Consider the following 18,838-nt stretch of genomic DNA (forward strand, 5'->3'; position numbering starts at 1 on the left):
ATTTTCACTCGTTAGATTATACTATTCAATCAATCACTCATTCAATTTTAGGAGGCCACTATCATTCTAATCAAGAACCACAATCATTCTAACCACACAGCCATTTATCCAAGGATCGAAAATTTATGAGTACAAAAAAATCTATACTTATAAAAGTATAATAGTACTAATCCTTTATATATAGGGTTAATTTTATACAGATTCCTACAAATATAGTGAATGACAAATATATTCCTAGAAAGTTCAATTTTTATATATTTTTCCTACAAAAGTCCTAGTGTTTTTAAAAATGTCCCTCTGGTTTATTACTGTTAGAAAACTATTTATATTTTCAATTTTGCAATCACAAATATATCCCTCCAAAAACCATAACAGCATAATAGAAAAGGGTAAAAATATTAAAAACTAATCAGAGTTAAATATTTAATATATGGTTAACTAAAATTTTCTAACGGATTCTAACGGTAGGAATATATTTGAAAACATTAAGACTTTTGTAAGGACAATATATAAAAATTAAACTTTATAGATGTATATTTATCATTCACTATATTTGTAGAAATCTGTATAAAATTAACAATATATATATAGGACGGGTTTGGATTCGGGTCAGGTATAGTGAAAATCTATACCCGAATTCATATCTGTCGGATTTTTATTTTTGATATCCATATCCGAAAATAAATCGCTCCGTTCGGATTCAAGTTCGGATAAAATTTCGGATATCTGTATCCATTGACATCCCTACTCTTTGACACTATTTATGTACAAGGTTCAGCATGTGCAGAGTTCAAAATTGCCGAATTCTCATTATTAATAGCTGTTTTGGAAATTTACATTGTTGTAACTCTTAGCAAACCTAGTTGATCAGACGAAGTTGCTCAGATGCTGTATAGGGCCTCAGAGTTGCTCATTCTGTCACATGAGAGAAACAGTAACTTTCACATACTTAAAAGTGCGAATAAGGCGATAGAGAAAAGTTAACATATGAGATCAGAAACTTACCGTGATAAACGGTCCGTCGAGCATGGCATAATCAGGCAACCCAAAAATAGGCCCTGCATGTCGGTGGAAGAGTAGATTTGCGATTGACCGATCTATCGGATTCGTCTCAATTTCGACTGAAGTGGAAGCCACACACCTGTTAAAGACCGAGTCGAACTTTTATATTCAAGTTGAAAACGAAATGGAGGGAAAATAATTCAAAGAAAGACACTTCTTGGTGATGTATGATTACTTTATGTTCATATCCTGTTTCAAGCACAATATTTAAAAGTAACAGGTCAATCATCACTTACGCTCAGTCTTTTTTTTTTTTTTTCCTTTATGCACTGAGCACAAATTTCTCTGTAAGTACCAAATTAGAAATAAAAAGAACGCCGTGCTAAAATTTATTTATAAACATTAATAGGAATGAATTTTGACTATAAAGGAGACCTTATGCATGCTTTACCAAATACCAATAATCTTTTGTTCATTTTTGGCAATTGATACATGCGTTAGCGATGCAAATAATGCTAATAGAGCTATTAAATCAACGCCTGATGATGAAGGGTCTTAACTTGGCTTTGTAATAACCTAAACTCAAGTCGGGCATTGGAATAAATCTTGGCTTGTCAACACTTAATTACATAATGCTGAACAATCTTAATTTAGTCACACTATCTACGCATAAGCTTGCAACTAATGCTTCAGCTCTTCATCAACATCTTGATTATATTTGTTCTATCAGCGTTTCGATTTAACGGGGCATGATAATCCTAACTTATACCAGTCATAACCAGCTATAATTTATATGACTCAAGATTAGCCGATGGCACTAACCTGTTCAAATCTTGTGATTCCAGAACCCTTCCTGTACCGCCTTTACTACTGTTATTTGTCAAAAAACTATGCCTTTGTTCAGCACTCCTGGCCAATCGATATAAACTGTCCCTTATGCATTCTTTCATTCTGACATTCAACTGCAAGAACAATATAAAAGAAGAAAAGGAAACTTGGCTGAAAAAAGAGAAGCAACAAAACATTTTTATCTAGGCCTGTAAAGGAAATATTTATTATCCCTTTTTATGTCGCAACTTTGCACCTATTTATCTCTAAAATTAAGAAAATTGAATCTGGTGCAGAAAAAGTCGAACAAATAAAACTGATTATAATGTTATAATATCAGTGCGATATTACCTATAGGCTATACCTGATCCATGACTCCCTGAAGTTGCTGGAGAATAATGCTATTTGACATCTCCTCAGAAAAAGCAGCAATGTAAAAATTCTTCTGTACTGGTGAAAAACCTGCTGCAACTGTGGGAATGTTTAAGCCTGCATTCCGTATTTCATTCTCACCTCCTTTAAGAAATTTATGGTTCTGCTTCTGAACAGCATTTGTATCCAACAGAAGCTCAGGTTGCTGCTTCATAGTCGGTGCAGGTATTAAGTTTTGTTCAGGGAATAGTTCCTCCGTCATTTCCTTGAGTATAATATCCGGAGATTTAAGAAAAGATGAAGACTTATTATCTCTCTGAGAGCTAATGCTTGTACTCGCATGCATGAAGAGATCCTGTTGTGATGGGAGGCAACGCCCAAGTTGTTCATGGGTATTGAAGGTTTGCGTGCTACCAGAAGCTTCAGGGAGCAAGAAATGATTTGGGTCTGCAAGTTGAGAATGATAGGTTCCATGAACAAGAATATCAGAAGCAAGATATTTTTGTTTTTGATCTGAAAATTGCCGCATTTGTTTGGAACCACAAGAAGAATTGCTACTAGTGCAGTCTGAAATTCGTTCTTTTCTCCTTCCTTCAGGTGAGCGTAGTCTTTTCAGCTGCTTGTGTGTACTAGTCTGAAGAAATTTCACTTGGTAAAACAGATGAATATATTATAGATACATATTTATATGAGTTGGATTACACATTTAAGCTTTTGGAAAAGATTTAATACCTCCATAAACTCAGTTGTGAAATACTTAATATGGCGATTTACTATAATTTAACGCATTTTTAGAGTAAATTTAAAGCTAAAACACTTGGGCAATGACGTTGGTTTTCTCTGTGGAGTGTGCTTTTTTTTTTGGTGGTTGAGAGGATCTGTAGAGTGAATTTGAAGCTGCTAATAAGTTATTAGTACTACTTCAATGTCTTCACGTGCATTTAAGCCGCTATCATTGATTTTTTTTTGTGGAAGAGCTGATAATTTTATTCCCTAGACTTTTATCAAATGCCTGCTGAAAAATACCTCAATGTCTTCACGTGCATTTAAGCCGCTATCATTGATTTTTTTTGTGTAAGAGCTGATAATTTTATTCCCTTGACTTTTATCAAATGCCTGCAGAAAAATACCAAGTGTTGGAGTTGAAATTTTAAACAGAAGTTCTTTTCTCAGAATTCAAACAGCTACAGAAATCAACAAGAAAATACAATCTCAAACTAACCTGTTGTTGGATCATAGGTTTACACATAATGTCAGTATCATCGACAAACGCTGAAGATTGCATGCCGGTATTAGCAGTCTTATCATTCAAAGCAGTCATAGGATTGTCTTCAGACTGTGTATTACCTAAATTTGAACACTGCAAGTCCAGCAAAAAGTTATCTTCTGGACCATAAATACCAGGCGTAGACATTGAAAACCTTGATATCTCATCTAGCGTACTGCTTCCTTGCCCAAATGTGGAATCATAGTTTCTCCAAGAGAGGAAAGGTGACATAAACAAGAAAATAACGGTTTACGGTAAACTAAAAAGATAAGGACTGAGATCGGAATTGAGAAATACGAAATCTACCTAAAAGTTCTGTCTATATCATCGAAGTTGCCGATGTCAGGTAAATCATAGCATAGGATATCATTTTCGATGTGATTGTATCCATTTTGCGTAAGAATAAGTCCGCCATCAGCTGAAGACGTACCACTAAGTGAAAAGTGGCCGGCATTGCACTCATATGCAGTATTGCTAGCTCCAAGAAGAGGATTATCAGCAGAGGATGTGCTGCCTTCAACATCTAAATTTGATGTTTCAAAGTAATTAATGAAGGAGATTTTGCATATACGTATACATATAAACTTGCAAAATTGTATATTAACATATATACCCCTGTAACATCTGTATCTTCATATACACCTCTTGAAAGTTGGAAGTTCATTTTCTAATGGAAAAACCCTTACCTTAAGTTGAGGGAGCAATTAGATGACCAGATTCATCTTGATTTTGCATTAAAAATCTTTTTAAAAGAGGGGAATTTTAGCAAGCATTGTAATACCATAAAAACTTTTTGAGATGCATAAATGATTTTTTTTTTTTTGAGGCAAGGCACAAATGAAAATTCAAACTTATACATTATACTAACTGAAATTTTTTACAGGGGTATGAAAGTATGTTTAAAAAGAAAACTATAATGTTGAGAAGCTCAAAAAGGAGAAACCATTCTACTCACAATCATATGACGTGATGCTTATTTCTTTTAAAGGATGAGACCATATTCCCTCTGGTGCAGTGGTGCTCCTTTCCTCTGAAAGATAGCAGAAGTCTGCTTCTTTTCTGCATACATTACTGTTCCCAGATTTAATTACTTCCCTGCTTTCTCCAACAGAATTTCCCATCACAAATTGTGGCTTCTTTCCAACGTCATTCGAAGCCAGATTTACCTGCTCACCAAATAGAATTGGCACTATATGATAATCACTCTGACTGAATTTTTCCCACAATAAATCCATGATCTGTACAAACCATCTGCAACTTAGCTAACTTCTTTCTTCAAGAGAAAATCTTAAGTTATTCATTCCAAAAAAATAGGCTCAATTCGACAACCCTATATAGATAGCACTTCAAACAAGGCTGTAAACGACCAGAAAAAACGTTCAAATCTAGTTTGGCTAAAAAGAGATATGCATCAGCGCTGTAAAATATCATCATACATTTTCTCTGGATAGCATCCCTGAAATTTGATAACAAAAGTACAGGAGCAAAAGGAACATCATATAAGTGCAAAGTAAAGCAAAGTGAAAACAGCTTTAGTGGTTCTATTTTCGTTGAAAAAAAAAGAGTGTCATTCCTAATTTTAGGCTCTCATTGAAGTGAAGGACTTAACTTGCAGCCAACATCGGCGGAGAGTGAAAATTAAGACTCATAAAACAGATTAAAAATACAGATAAGTCTTCGGCTATAAATAAATAAACACCTTGATTTAATCAAAAAGGAAAAGAATGTTCAGAGTTTCTGTTCCAGTATAAATGCCTCATTTTGAGAGGGATGTAATGTGGCGACTAGAATGTTAAATTCTTCCAAGAACAAGAAAGAGTTGATTTGAGATTTTTTTTTTTTTTTCGTCTTTGAGTTCACTTCTCATGCTGCTTTAATAAAAGCCTTTTGCTCAATAAGGCTTTTGAAGCTCTGAAATTTCCGAATTCTAACCATCCTTGGCTCACAAACAAAACCGATATAATATGGATTGAAAAAAAAAAAAAAAACAAAGAAAGATATCGAAATTGTACTATTAGCTTTTAAGAATGCAAAACTTCACTGCATTTACTCTTGAAATAATAAATTAAGCAATTATGCATTCATATTAAAGCCCTCATCTCCTAAGTTATGAGATGATTGTCCCCGAAAAACACGTGGTTGGTGACGCACAGAACGTGCTCAACGAAAACCCCGAAACACCTACAACTTACAATTCTCTGAAAATTGTTGATCCCCGAGTTGCTTCACGCAAGTACTCAAAGTTGTATTTGATCCATACAACTCACAACTAGTATATCAAAAAACACATCTAAACGACAACTAAATTCAAATTACTGCAACAAAATTAGAATTAAAGCTACTAAGTAGACAGAACAAGAGTTTAAAATTTAAAACTTCAACGTTTTCCTCAGATCAAAATACGTCAAAACAAATATATACCTCAAAATCCGACATATCACACAAACACTTTACCCTCGACCGAAGCTGTAAAACGCCGTTGAGTTTGATCTCACATTTACTGCAAAAATGAGATGAAATTAACATATCAAATGTGGAAAATATGAAGCAAATAACACAAACAAGTTTTTGTAATTTAGAGTAAGGGAGGACCTAAAATCCCAATCTCGGTGGCGATTTTGAGCGAAATAAGAACCCCAAACCCTAATCGAGCTCGATACTTTTAGGGAGATACACTCGCAGAGATATCGACTTGTGAGGAGGCTTCTCTCTCCCTTCGCCCTTTCGCTTTGCTGGTGAATATTCGTGAGAAAAGATGATTTAACTTCGTGTTTCATAACCGACCATACCAGCGCACGTTGCAAAAAGTTTGATTATTGATACCTAAAATTTTAAATTTTAAAATTTAATTATTTTATATTTTTAACTAAATTTTTTTTAAATAAAAAACAAAATAAGTAGCAAGATATCTTTCTGAACCCAAAAAAAAAAAAACTTCGTGGTTCGTAAATGGGTCGGAGAGAAGCGGGCCCCGATTGGGCCACGTGGCGAAGGGAAAAGTGAGGATGTGGGGCCTACAGTTCCTAATTCGGATCCGTTCAATTCCCGCGCTCCCATTCCATGCAACTCAGCTGACGCTTCGACAACTTGACACGTGGCTTTCCACGACGGGATGATGGTGTCCAGCTGATCCAATGGTCCATTTGAAGGGCAAAAATTCATCAACACTAATAAGATTTTATTGATGATGAACGATGAGATCAATCGGTATTTATGAGTTATAGAAAATTAACTTTCAACTATTAAATTACATATTTTGGATTAAAGATTAGACCGATCAATATATTAAAAGTTTTTAAGGATATGAGATATAGAAAATGGCTTCAGTTGAGTATCTGAAAAATATATATATATATATATATCATGCCAAATAGATACTAAAAATGTCAAAAGTAATAAGTTTCTAGGTTGCTTCTTAGATTTTTTTTGCTTATTTCCCATCATTCCGCTTGCCAAATAAGAAACTTCTTGGAATAAGTCTTGATGAAAAATACTTTTTATAAACAATTTTCACAATAATTTACAAAATTTAAAATTTAGTGAACGAAAAGTTATTGCGTAAACCTGGTGCACCACGTCAACCTTGATCCGTCTTTATCGCATCTTATATTCTAGCTCCCTCCGTCCAATAAGCTATAGCCTCTCCATAATATTATTTTCTTTTCTTTTTAATGGCTGGATTCAAAATATGAGATTGTGAAATTAATTGTTTGGATATGAAAACCTCCATCCGTAGCCTATTTGTGTTTTTAGGGCGCGTTTGGTTCGCGCTATCTTTTCAAGATTTCTAGTAATCCAATAGTAATAAAAAAAATATGGCGGTGTTTGGCTAAACACACTAAGTAATTTAATTGATAATATTAGATTTACTTGGGAATAAAATTCATCCCAAAATGCTAATCTCATTTCCTTGAGAAATGGTGGGTGTTCTCATATTAATGGATTGGGGATAATTATAATATGTCTAATCTCTTTCTTTCTCTCTACCCGTCGCTAGTTGGTATTATTTTTCTTTACACTCTAACCTCATGTCTCTCTCTAAACTTATCTTTTTTCTCTTTAACATGTCTTTCTCTAAACTTATCTTTTTTTCTCTAAACTTCAGTTATTTCTCTCTCTCGAAATTAAGCTCTCTCTCTCCCTCTTTTTCTAAAATCTCAACTCTCTCATTCTCTCTAACCTCGACTCTATTTCTCTTTCTATTTCTTTAATTATGCTCTCTCTCTTTAATCTATATTCTCTCTTTTTTTTTTTCTAAAAAGATGTTGAAATTTTTGGTAACATTATCTAAAATTAAATAAATAAATAAATAAATAAATTGTATATTTTTTGTGAGAGGAACTAATATATGAGATATTACTTATAAGTGAAGCGCATCTTTACCATATAAATTTTATTTGGATGTCAGAACAAATTATTCAAGGATAATTTAGAGGTTTGAATTGAACTCTTTGAAAAACTTTAGACGACCATAATTTAATACAATAGCATAATTTATTCATAAAGTGATTTATCTTGTTTTTACAAAACTAACATCAATGTGGAATATAACATGCTTTTATGAATATTTGCTGATACTTTTCATTTGTCAAATACTATAACTTTTTTGAAATGAGATCTAGTGATCTGTTGAACAACATATTCATGTATATATCTAAGCAGGCCTTTAATCCTTTTCTTTTTTTTTTGGTTTTGCTCTTTTCATTACTTAAAAAATAGCTTAAAGGAGCAAATATGGTCATATACTAGTACACACCTGGGTAATGTATGGGCTTAAGATATTGGACAACTATTCTGGTAATAGTCAGATAAGCCTAATATCCTCCTAATAGTTTGGTTGTTTAGAACCGACCCAAATCAGATATTCTGATAGGATCTCCACCAAAATCTCATAATGATCTCTATTTGCGGCTCTGATCGCCGCCACATAGCCGTCTCCTTCGATCGCGACCGTCGTTGAAATATAAAAGTATCAAATCATAAAGAGTGTTAGCAAAAGTGCTATGAGGCAACCATTAATTAAAAGTGCATGCTCTCCCTACAGCTTTAGGTGTATCTTTTCTCGCGGAGTTTGTTTCCATGTTTATGTTCGTAATCCAAAAGGTTATGAATTAGGGAAAGATCTAATAATGAGGCCTCATCATAAACATGCATGCTGCAGCTTGTTGCCATGCATTGAGCATGGTAATTTATTAATTAGATTAAAAAAAAATTAAAGATTTATTATGGTGGGTCCATGCATGTTTGAATATTTAATATTTTACCACAGTTTGCAGAAATATTCATTCAGTCCTCGACCTCATAAAAAAAAGAAAAAGTTATATACTATGTAATTTTATAAACCAAATAGTTTTAGGGGGTGCGTGGATTGAGCTTAATCGATTGGACTCCGACTCTTTCAATGCGGAGAGTATTGGACTAGATGTGTAATGAACTAAGATGTAAATGAGAATAAGATTGTGCTGTGACGAGGAAATTAATTGTGTGATGCGAGAGCATGTGATGGCATGTTTTTTTTTTGCAAAGAAAAAGGGGCCATGTTGGCATGGTTGAGTAGTATACCTACGTGTGACCTGGTGATGCAACATAATCTAATTCTCGAGTCGCCAAAGTTAGTTTGGTTTATTGGTTTAGTGCCTAAATATATATACAAGTTTTTGCCTAGACCAAGTCTAATATTCCAATAACACATGCAAAAAAAAAGAAAAAAAGAAGTAGAAAGAGAATATTACATGTTAACTAGTAGTAGAGCAACACTGTTCTTACTAGTTACTAATAACTTCGACATCATTTTGATTTGTCTCGATCGATCTACAGTGACATGGTAGAGTCTATATAGCTTGGACTAAACTAGAGAAGAGGTGTTGTGCTTTGCTTAGCCTTACTAATTAATTAATAATAATTTAGTGTTAGAGCTCATTTATGCCACTATCAATTGCAGATAATTAAATAGCATCACAATCAACTTTATAGCTGTTTGATCAAATCCTATTTCATCTATCCTCACTAAATCCAAGGTATCTAAGAGCTAAAAAAATAGATAATAAACACTTTCTTTATTATTAATAGTATTCTAGTTTATTCTATAGTATTATGTATAATGTTCAAATAATATTGAATTATCGTGGTGCGACGGGATTGTTCAACTACCAAAATTAACCTTACTTTTTGACTACATTTCTGGAATTTCTAATTTTTTTCATATGTATTGAGGTGCTAACTATATATGAGTGTTGTAGTCGCCCGGCAAAAGCATTACGCATTGAATTAAGGCATTGATTTCACAGTCCTACAAAATAATGATAAACAAAAGATGTATAATACATTGCACTATACTATCGAATGTATAAGAAGAAACCGTTGAGTAGTATGGTTCATTGTTATATTTTTCGAGAGATCGGTAGCATGTTACCCGTTTTGTTTATTTAATTTAGAAATAAATTTAGCAGGTAATGTAAATCAACTAGAATTCGAATTTGAGATCTCGGGTACCAACCATCAAACCCTTTGCCACTCGCGCAAGAGATGGTCTGGTTCAATGTTATAAGAGTAGAAGAAGCAATAAAATTTTTTTTTTTTTTTTTGAGAAAAAGGTAGCACGCTAAAAGCAATAAAATTGTTAGGCTAGCGCGCGAGGTGCTTTAACAATAAAATAGTAAATTATATAAATAATGGTTTCTTTATTTTTCACAAAAGAGACTCCATGGCCCAATGGATAAGGCGCTGGTCTACGGAACCAGAGATTCTGGGTTCGATCCCCAGTGGAGTCGTTCAAATTTTTTGTTTTCAGCAAATTTTGTATACTTCTTATTTTTTGGTCTTCTTACGCTCTACACCGTTAGATAAGGAACTGTTAAAAATCCAACGGATCACAATCGTTTTTTACCGTACGTGCTTTTTGTACGATTTGTCGGAGTGTTAATTTACTCACTTATTAAAGTCAATGCTCACCTGATTATTATGTACATAGTGAAAGTGAAAGGTGAAAAGTGTCTAGACACCCCCTAAGCGATGCGCACCGTTGAAAAAGGCCCCTCACTTTTTATATTTTCTGTTTAGCGCCATCTCAACATTCAAATTTTATTAAACTCACTAGTAAATTTATCAAAATTATAATTTCGGAAATAAAATTAGATTAATTAATGGTAGATAGGGTAATTAAATTAGAAACCCGAATAAAAATAAAAAAGCGAGGGATTACAAAAAATAAATTGGAAGTTGCGGGATCTCCATACATTTTTACCCAAAAAAATAACAAAGGGGAGAGCACTGATTAACAGTGACGATGCAGTTGTCCTCCATTTGAGCAGCGAGATTTATTGTAAAACCTCGTCTCCTCCGTTCCCACCTCTCGCTCTCTCCGAGCTCATCAATGGCGACGCTGACGATTCCTGAGGCGATCCCTTCCCCCGCCGAGGATTGTGAGCAACTCCGAAAGGCTTTCCAAGGTGCGTCTCCTTTGCTTTCCCATTCCCCCTCTCTTCTTCCGGCTCATCGTGTTCTTAGATCGCTCGATCGCCCGGAGAAAACCCTAGTTTCAGAGTTTTTATGTGGGGTATTGATCGGTATACGTAGGCTGGGGCACCAATGAGGCGCTGATCATCTCGATCCTCGCCCACCGCAACGCAGCGCAACGCCGCGCGATCCGCGAGACCTACGCCCAGATCTACGGCGAGGAGCTACTCAAATCGCTCGACGACGAGATCTCCGGCGACTTTGAGGTTCTTCCCTCTTCTCCAAACCCTAATTTGAATCCGTTTTCATCGGATTTTGTTGGTTGTTGACTTGATCGATGCTTAATTGAGTGATTTGGATGCAGAGGGCGGTGATCCTGTGGACGCTCGATCCGGCAGAGAGGGACGCCGCGCTCGCAAATGAGGCGGTGAGGAAGTGGCGGTCAAGCGACCGCGTGCTGATAGAGATTGCTTGCGCGAGGAGTTCTGCCGAATTGTTTGCGGCTAGGCAGGCGTACCATGCTCGGTTCAAGCGGTCGATCGAAGAGGATGTGGCGGCGCACACTACTGGAGACATCCGGAAGGTAATGGAATAACTTTGTTCCCAGTGCATGATTCAATTTGATGTACTGATGAAGAAATTCTGTAGTTGGGAATACAATGTTGGGTGCCTTTAACGTGCCTTTGATCCTTCTAGAATAAGCATGATTCAATTTGATGATTTCTGATGAGAAATTCTGTAGTTGGGAATACAATGTTGGTTAATGCATGGTTCAATTTGATGTTCTGATGAAGAAATTCTGTAGGTGGGAATATAATGTAGGTTGCCTTTAACCTGCCTTTGATCCTTCTGGGACATGCATTGTGGTTTCCAGAAAACTACTTATCTTCAGATGGGAAGATATGAATATTTTTTTTTTAATACATTGTCAAATGGGGCCTTTAAAGTGCTTTTGATATCTAAAGCTGATGTATGATGTCATCTCTTGCTTGGCAATTTACATTCTCAATGATATGTGTTAAACAGTATTAGTTGCACATTGGCTAGAAATAAGAGTCACGGCTTGTAAATGATGTTCAGGGTTTTCCCTTCTAGAATCTGGAAACTCTATTTATCTATGGACTATGAGTGGTTAGTTGCTAAATTACAATTTGTGATATTGTACTTAGGTAGATTGTTCAGCAAACTCTTGTTCTTACATTAAATTAGGGACTACGCATAATTGTGTTTTGGATTCAAGAGTAGGATGGTTATCTGAACAATGAGCGAGCAGAGACATTCTTTTGTAATTGTTTCTGATTATATTCGTTATTTCAGCTTTTGGTGCTGCTTGTGAGCTCATATCGCTATGAGGGAGCAGAGGTGAACATGAGATTGGCGAAATCAGAGGCCAAGATCCTGCATGAAAAGATTTCTGATAAGGCCTACAACGATGAAGAACTCATCAGGATACTTGCGACGAGAAGCAAAGCTCAACTTGTAGCAACACTAAATCTCTACAACAACGAGTTTGGCAATTCAATCAACAAGGTATATGAAAAACTATAGTGTGAGTTACATAAAAAGTCACCATTAGATTTTAGTTGCAAATTCAAGGACTTGCAGTAAATTATCAGGGAAAGTACTTAGGTTATGATGTCGTCCGTTATGCTGCTATTATGTCCTCCCTTGAATCTCACTCAACATTAATGAGATGTTAATAAGATGTTCATGCGATTCAGTACAATTGTTGCCAACTATCTAAATTGCCTCACAATGCAACAACATATTCATCATTTGCCTCACTCTGGCTTGCTATCTTTTCGTTGCTGGAAGAGTAAAAGCTCTTTCTAGCGAGCAATGTTTTTGGGTCGGGACAAGATATCTGCAAGCAGTTACTATTTTATGCAGAGCAATTTTGTTTATCTCATTGTATTTTTGTTGCCATTTGTTTTCGTTTCTCCCGAATTAATACTAAAATGCAATATTTCTCTCTGTTCCAGCTACTAATTATTACAGTAGTATCTCTCTAAAGTCTAAAATATTTCAAGGCTCGATGTATGAAATCGCATATGTAAGATGAAAGCCACCTAGATTCAACATAATTTGTATTACTAGCTTTGCCAACTTAGAGTTGCATTACTTGGTCATTGCGGTGGCGCTTGTTGCACTTAGCAACTCTTTTTCTTCACTCATGCATATTTATTAGTGCTTAAAAGGTATCCTCACTTTTCTAAGCAGATTGGTTCGAATGTATGACAAATTATTGCTTCATTTGATGATAAAAAGCTGAACATCAATTGCAATTTTCTTCTAATAATTACAGGATTTGAAATCTGATCCCAAGGATGAATACCTTGCTGCGCTAAGGGCCGTCATACGTTGCATTTGCTGCCCCGAGAAATACTTCGAGAAGGTAATCCGGATGGCTATTGCTGGGCTTGGAACAGATGAGAATGCTCTTACAAGAGTAATAACCACTCGTGCCGAGGTGGACCTAAAAGTGGTAAAGGAGGTCTACCACAAGAGGAACAGCGTGCCTCTTGAACGTGCAGTTGCAGGGGACACTTCTGGCGACTATGAAAGGATGCTTCTTGCCTTGTTAGGGCATGAGAACTAATGCTCGAGCATGCTTCAGCTCCATGATGTAACTTCATATAAGCGGGCATGCAGATTACTCTGGTTAGTCCCTTTGTTTCCTTTCGAGCTTGAAATAAAATTCCGGTTTAGTTTGTAATAATGAAACTGAACCTCTTCTTGAAGTTCTTGTGAGACTTTCGTGCCTGGATAGTGCCCCAGTATCTTATTTATATTGGTGTTGTGGCTTTTTCTGAATAGTATTAAATATTTTGTTGGCGCCATTGCATAGGGTTCCACTATTGCTTCATAATCAAAATCCTTTGTTTGGTGCAAGTACTTGGAACTTCATGCCAATGGCGAGGGAACAGTTCAAAATCGATTAATCACTAACTGGCTTCTATAGAAACTGTTCCTTCGGTGCAACTGTTCAAAAAAAAAAAAAATCCAGAGAGGATTTGGTTAGCAAGTTTTCATTGCAACTAGAAGCTAAAGTAAAATTGTTTCATCTAATGCAAACTTACACAACAAGTTTACCTCAACATATTAATTATTAGTATTAGTATATCTAGCTATAGTTACTATATTAAATTTTTTGTATCTAAATTAATGTAAATATATCTAGCCTAATATAAATCTAAATATATAGCAATGATAAAATCTAAAAGAGCGTTAGTTACAAAGAATATATCCCAGAAAAAAAAAATCACAATACAAATTCTTTTCGACTAGTTAAAACTAAATTTTCATCAAATCCACTTCCACAAGGACCACAAGGCCTAATTTCATTTTATTACGATAAACCTTAAAAATGTTTTCACTCTTTAAACTTATATTGAATTTCAACTTTTACAACAAGTTTATACATTGTTATTTTATCACAAAAATGAAAAATAGCTGATGTAAATTTTTTTTATGAAGTGGTTGAAATTTCTATTTATTTGGTTTATTAGTAATCTTCAACAACAATACCGTTCATAGTCTCCTATCTGATCAGAAAACAACAAAATATCCAAATAACTGTATTGATTTCTATTTGAAATTCTACTCTTTTTTATTGCAAAGTAGGAAAAACAAATACAAAATGACTAAGCATGCACCAAAAGAAAGACCCAAATAGAACATTTAGACATCATCTAACTTTCAACACCGAAAGACGATCACAACCGTTAGAGGTTCAGATTAAATACGAGTGAATAACATCTGCAACAAATACTCATAAAGGTCCAGATAAACACTCCTCATTCGAAAACTACAGAAGAAACGACCGCATGGGATTGAAGAACGTGTGAATTAAACCAGGGCGATGCTACTCTCTCCGCCTGGGGGTTTACGGACACCTCCGAAATAATCTCGGGAAGAGGCCTTACCATCGGCGAAGATGTCGCTGCCGCTCATCTCCTTCAGCTTTGCCGTGCTCAGAGGTTTCTCCGAAGATCCGGGTGGAGTGTCGCCTTTGAATATGTCGTTTCCGGTCAGCTCTTGGAACTTCTGATCATGGATCTTCTTAGTTGTCTTTGTTACCGGCACCTCGCTAAACATGATGTTGCTAGGACCTCCAGCCGGCTATAAGGGAACGTCAAAAAAAAAAGAAAAAAAGTCAAGATCCATTGGTAGATTCAAGAAAAAAAAGGGAAAAAGAAAAAGACTCCTGTCAAATTATAGAAAAATGCAACAAATTAAGAACTCGACTACATGAACTAGCAAAATTAAGAAGTCCACGCAATTCAAGCTAGGAACCGTCTTTTCATGCAGCATAAGACGCTTTGGATTTCATGAATAAACTTAAAAGTTTACAATGCTAATCACAAGACAAGATAAAATCATAGAACAATCAACTGGCGCAAATAAAAAAGCATACTTACATGATGAATATAAAAACCTTGCGCATTTCTACAAGTTAATAATTCAGTAATATTTAGTTATATCTGTGCATCAAACTAGTTTGCAAATACACTTTGTAGATACAACCATAGCAACTTTACAACCTAAACTATAGTAGTAGAAACTTTTCTGTGCATCATAAATTAGGTTTGATTTGAGTTGCAGCAAATGATAGTTATAAGTTGATTCCAAGAATCTGAGAGAAAAGTTACACAAGGAAGAGAGATTTTACAACACAGCGGTGTAAGCAAACATTCGTAATGCATTATTTTGTTGTCACTTACATTGGATACCTTAACCGATGTATGAATATTCCTTGGTTGGGGTAGCACCATATCTAGGTTGCCTCTTAATTCCAGGTTCCGTGCCACTAAAGGTCTAGCAGGGACCTCAGGTGGAGGACCAAAGATATCATGCCCGCTAAGCTCCTTATTCTTTGCTTCAGAAAGTTGCTTCCTAATTTTAGCTTCCAACTCACTTTCCATAGTCCCACTAAGCTCTCGCTGCTTTGCGACCTCAGTAAGAGATGTCGGTTTCTTTGGGGAAATACTCTCATTTGCGCTGAACGAGATTTGGCTGATTCCGCTAACTGTTTGCTGGTAGACAAACAAGGAAAAGACACCGACTTAGCAGAACATTGTATACGACTTAAGCTTGTTAAAGAGTAACGGCTTACTACAGCAAGTGCATGTTAGCCCAGGTTCTGATACAACTTCTCTATTATGAAAAACAAAAACCAAACATTTTAACCACTCCAGAACTTATGCTGTGGTAAGAGGTCTAAAATGCAGTTTTGCACCACAAAAGACAAAAGCTCCAATTTGAAACTTTTATTTCTATTGCAACAGGAACCTGTTGCAATGAAATCAAATTCAAACTGCTTCACTCAACAATACTTTAACGATGCTCCGGCCAGGCCGAACAGAACAAAGAAACAAGGTGTTACACAGCACATCGATCACATTGTGAATGAAAAAACAAAATGCCAACACAAACAGTGCAAGACACAAATTTAAGTTCAATATTTTTAACTTTGGTGTCATTTGCTATGTTATGTAAAGAAATATGCAACACAGCATTTTTGAAAATGAAATAAATATCTTTTGACTAAATGAATATGTACTGCATGTCCCGATAAGAAACAGAAGATGTAATAATTGCAATATGTAGAATGAGACATCATTGCTTAATTAATATAGAAGTAAGAAGTAAGATTAGACAATCAACAGAGTCTGATACCTGATACACTCTTATAGCAGTTTTATTACTAGGGTTCGAAACAGCAGATCCGGACTCCAATCCCCCATTTTTTATGTCAGCTGCAAAGATTCCACTTCCAGTTATCTCTTTCAGCTTCAACCCCGAGCAAGCCTTCCTGTGAACACGAAAGTAATCACCTAAAATGAGAAAATCAAATGGCCAACAATTTACAGATAATACACAGCTGGAGCTGCATTTTTGTTAAAAAAAAAAAAAAATTTACTCAAACCCTGTTCACAAATTCCAAAAGATGCATAAATTCAGAGAGATTCTGGGCACCACGGATCGCACATTCCAAAGCATCACAGCTCAAGAAGAGAGATTCTAAATCGAAATCGAACCACATTTCAAGAACAAGAACAGAGAAATCAACGCATGCACAGGAAAATCATAATCCAACCCAATTTTCGAGGCGGGATCGAGAAATTCAAGACAGATCGAGAAGCAGAGCTTGCTCAGATGCGATTCAACGAATTTAAGCAAAAGAACCCTAGCCCGAATCCGGGATCTCACGTCTTGTTGGCGATCTCGGCGTCGGCGTCGCTGATCGGGGCGCCGAACATCGCCGCGCTGATCCCTGCCGCGGGCTACGCAAATGAGAGAGCAATGAGGGTTCGTCAGAAGAGAATGAGAAAACAGTGGTGAAGAGAGAAAGAGGGGGAGAGAGAGAGAGAGAGAGAGAGAGAGAGAGAGAGAAAGAGGTTTTGTTACCTTGAGAGAGCGGCGCGAGGCGGCGGCGGCGGCGGAGTCGGCCGGAGAAGTCACCGGCGGCGATGTCTCCGGCCAGGTGAGGAGGTCGGCGGTGGAGGTGTGGGGTTTCCGCACGGGCTCGCTCCTCTCCATTCTCTCTCTCTCTCTCTCTCTCTCTCTCCCCTCCCCTCTTCGTCGAGATGTTGTGGATTGAACTGTGGCGAGGCGGTGAGGGCGTTGCGGAGTAAATATACAAAGCCGGAGCTCACACTCCCAGTCCCAGTCCCAGTCCCAGTCCGAGAAAGTACTGAGTACACTTTCTATACAGTATGTTCCAATCTCTGACCTTACAAATCAATATCATATAACTTAATGAGTTGGTTTAGAAACTATAACTTTGCAAATCAGCATCATAAATCGTAATGAGTCGGCTAAATCATAGACTGTTCACATGATTGCAAACCTAAGTATTTTTTCTTTAGGTTCCTTACAAAAATATTAAATAGTAAGTATATTTTTACAAAACTTAAGTTATCATATTTATTCCTCCGGTAAATTTTACGTTTGTAAGTATATTCTTCTGTTATCAAACTTTAGATAATTATAACTTAAAAAAAGCAAATCACAGTCTATATATAGTTTGTATTCCATTAGTGAATTCTGTCATCTTTTTCACCCTTTTCTTTTTTATTCATGACGATGGTGAAACCTATGGCAACGGTGACACCAGAGGCAAGGCCTTCGGTCGCAGCAAAAATGATATATGTCGCATATGCTGCAACGAAAGAGAGGAGAGAGAAAATAGAAATAATATTTTGTAGGAATAAATTTGTAAGAGTAAAATAGTTATTTTATGCATCCATCGTTAAAAAATTAACGGTGAATCAGCCAGCAGAAACATATATGAACGGACTAAAATATTTGTAAGAATATTTTTGCAAATCAGAAATTTTTGAAGAAATAAATTTGATAGCTTAAATTTTATAAAAATATATTGGTTGTTTGATTTTTTACGGAAATCTATATGAATTTTTTTTTTTTTTTCTTAATGCCGCAAAAGTCTAACAACCACGTGATAAAAGTCCAACGCATGTTCGCCTGAGAAGTTTTTGATCGTGAAAGGATTTTATAGGGCTTGGAATGGGTCTTGTTAGGTGACAAAGTCGCGAATCTCAATTCTCAATAAAATAAAAAAATAAAAAATTTACAAAGTTATAAAATGCATGGTAGTTCTAAAAATAACTAATTTTCAGAAACAACCACATTGCTGCCGATAAGATCAGTGTCAATAAGATCAGAGGTTCAATCTCTGCTTACGCTTTCACACAAGAAGGGCATGTGTTTCAGATACTGTAAAAGGAGGAATTTCTCTTTTCTTTTCCAACTCTTCTGTGTTTTTACCTCAACATTTAAAATCAGCAAGTGGCAAAGAACTTGGTGGTTGATAACCAAGACCCAAATTCGAATCCTAGTTGATTCATATTTCTAACTAAGTTTATTTCTAAATGAAATAAACGAAGCAGG

General features: G+C 35.8%; 3 protein-coding genes and 1 non-coding gene across 10 annotated transcripts; 2 read left to right on the forward strand and 2 right to left on the reverse strand.

Annotated features, from left to right (window-relative positions):
• LOC109711230 (protein LNK1-like) lies at nucleotides 678-6,280 on the reverse strand. 6 transcript variants are annotated; one of them, XM_020234171.1, is made up of 11 exons: nucleotides 6,062-6,276; nucleotides 5,891-5,969; nucleotides 4,425-4,707; nucleotides 3,776-3,992; nucleotides 3,550-3,677; nucleotides 3,425-3,474; nucleotides 3,229-3,318; nucleotides 2,195-2,836; nucleotides 1,825-1,964; nucleotides 1,006-1,141; nucleotides 678-915 (listed from the first exon to the last, which is right to left on the reverse strand). In XM_020234171.1, exons 1-11 carry the CDS (start codon nucleotides 6,244-6,246, stop codon nucleotides 901-903), a joined length of 1,965 nt encoding a protein of 654 aa, XP_020089760.1. In that variant the 5' UTR covers nucleotides 6,247-6,276; the 3' UTR covers nucleotides 678-900. The 6 variants fall into 6 exon arrangements, 5 of the variants coding, with proteins under 5 accessions (XP_020089760.1, XP_020089761.1, XP_020089758.1 ...); XM_020234172.1 differs by having other exon boundaries at nucleotides 2,195-2,649; nucleotides 2,761-2,836; nucleotides 3,425-3,677; XM_020234169.1 differs by having other exon boundaries at nucleotides 3,425-3,677.
• Nucleotides 10,167-10,239, forward strand: TRNAR-ACG. Its single transcript has one exon. It is a non-coding gene; the product is annotated as a tRNA-Arg (tRNA).
• Nucleotides 10,746-13,713, forward strand: LOC109711740 (annexin D1-like). The gene is made up of 5 exons (XM_020234934.1): nucleotides 10,746-10,917; nucleotides 11,045-11,190; nucleotides 11,289-11,507; nucleotides 12,242-12,454; nucleotides 13,230-13,713. The coding sequence occupies exons 1-5, from the start codon at nucleotides 10,842-10,844 to the stop codon at nucleotides 13,521-13,523; spliced, it is 948 nt and encodes a 315-aa protein (XP_020090523.1). The 5' UTR covers nucleotides 10,746-10,841; the 3' UTR covers nucleotides 13,524-13,713.
• Nucleotides 13,771-17,615, reverse strand: LOC109711741. 2 transcript variants are annotated; one of them, XM_020234936.1, is made up of 6 exons: nucleotides 17,336-17,615; nucleotides 17,138-17,211; nucleotides 16,604-16,739; nucleotides 15,649-15,960; nucleotides 14,851-15,046; nucleotides 13,771-13,906 (listed from the first exon to the last, which is right to left on the reverse strand). In XM_020234936.1, exons 1-6 carry the CDS (start codon nucleotides 17,465-17,467, stop codon nucleotides 13,881-13,883), a joined length of 876 nt encoding a protein of 291 aa, XP_020090525.1. In that variant the 5' UTR covers nucleotides 17,468-17,615; the 3' UTR covers nucleotides 13,771-13,880. The 2 variants fall into 2 exon arrangements, with proteins under 2 accessions (XP_020090525.1, XP_020090524.1); XM_020234935.1 differs by lacking the exon at nucleotides 13,771-13,906 and having other exon boundaries at nucleotides 14,557-15,046; nucleotides 17,336-17,612.

Source organism: Ananas comosus, linkage group 6 (genome assembly GCF_001540865.1).
Source record: "Ananas comosus cultivar F153 linkage group 6, ASM154086v1, whole genome shotgun sequence".
Classification (NCBI taxonomy): Eukaryota; Viridiplantae; Streptophyta; class Magnoliopsida; order Poales; family Bromeliaceae; genus Ananas; species Ananas comosus.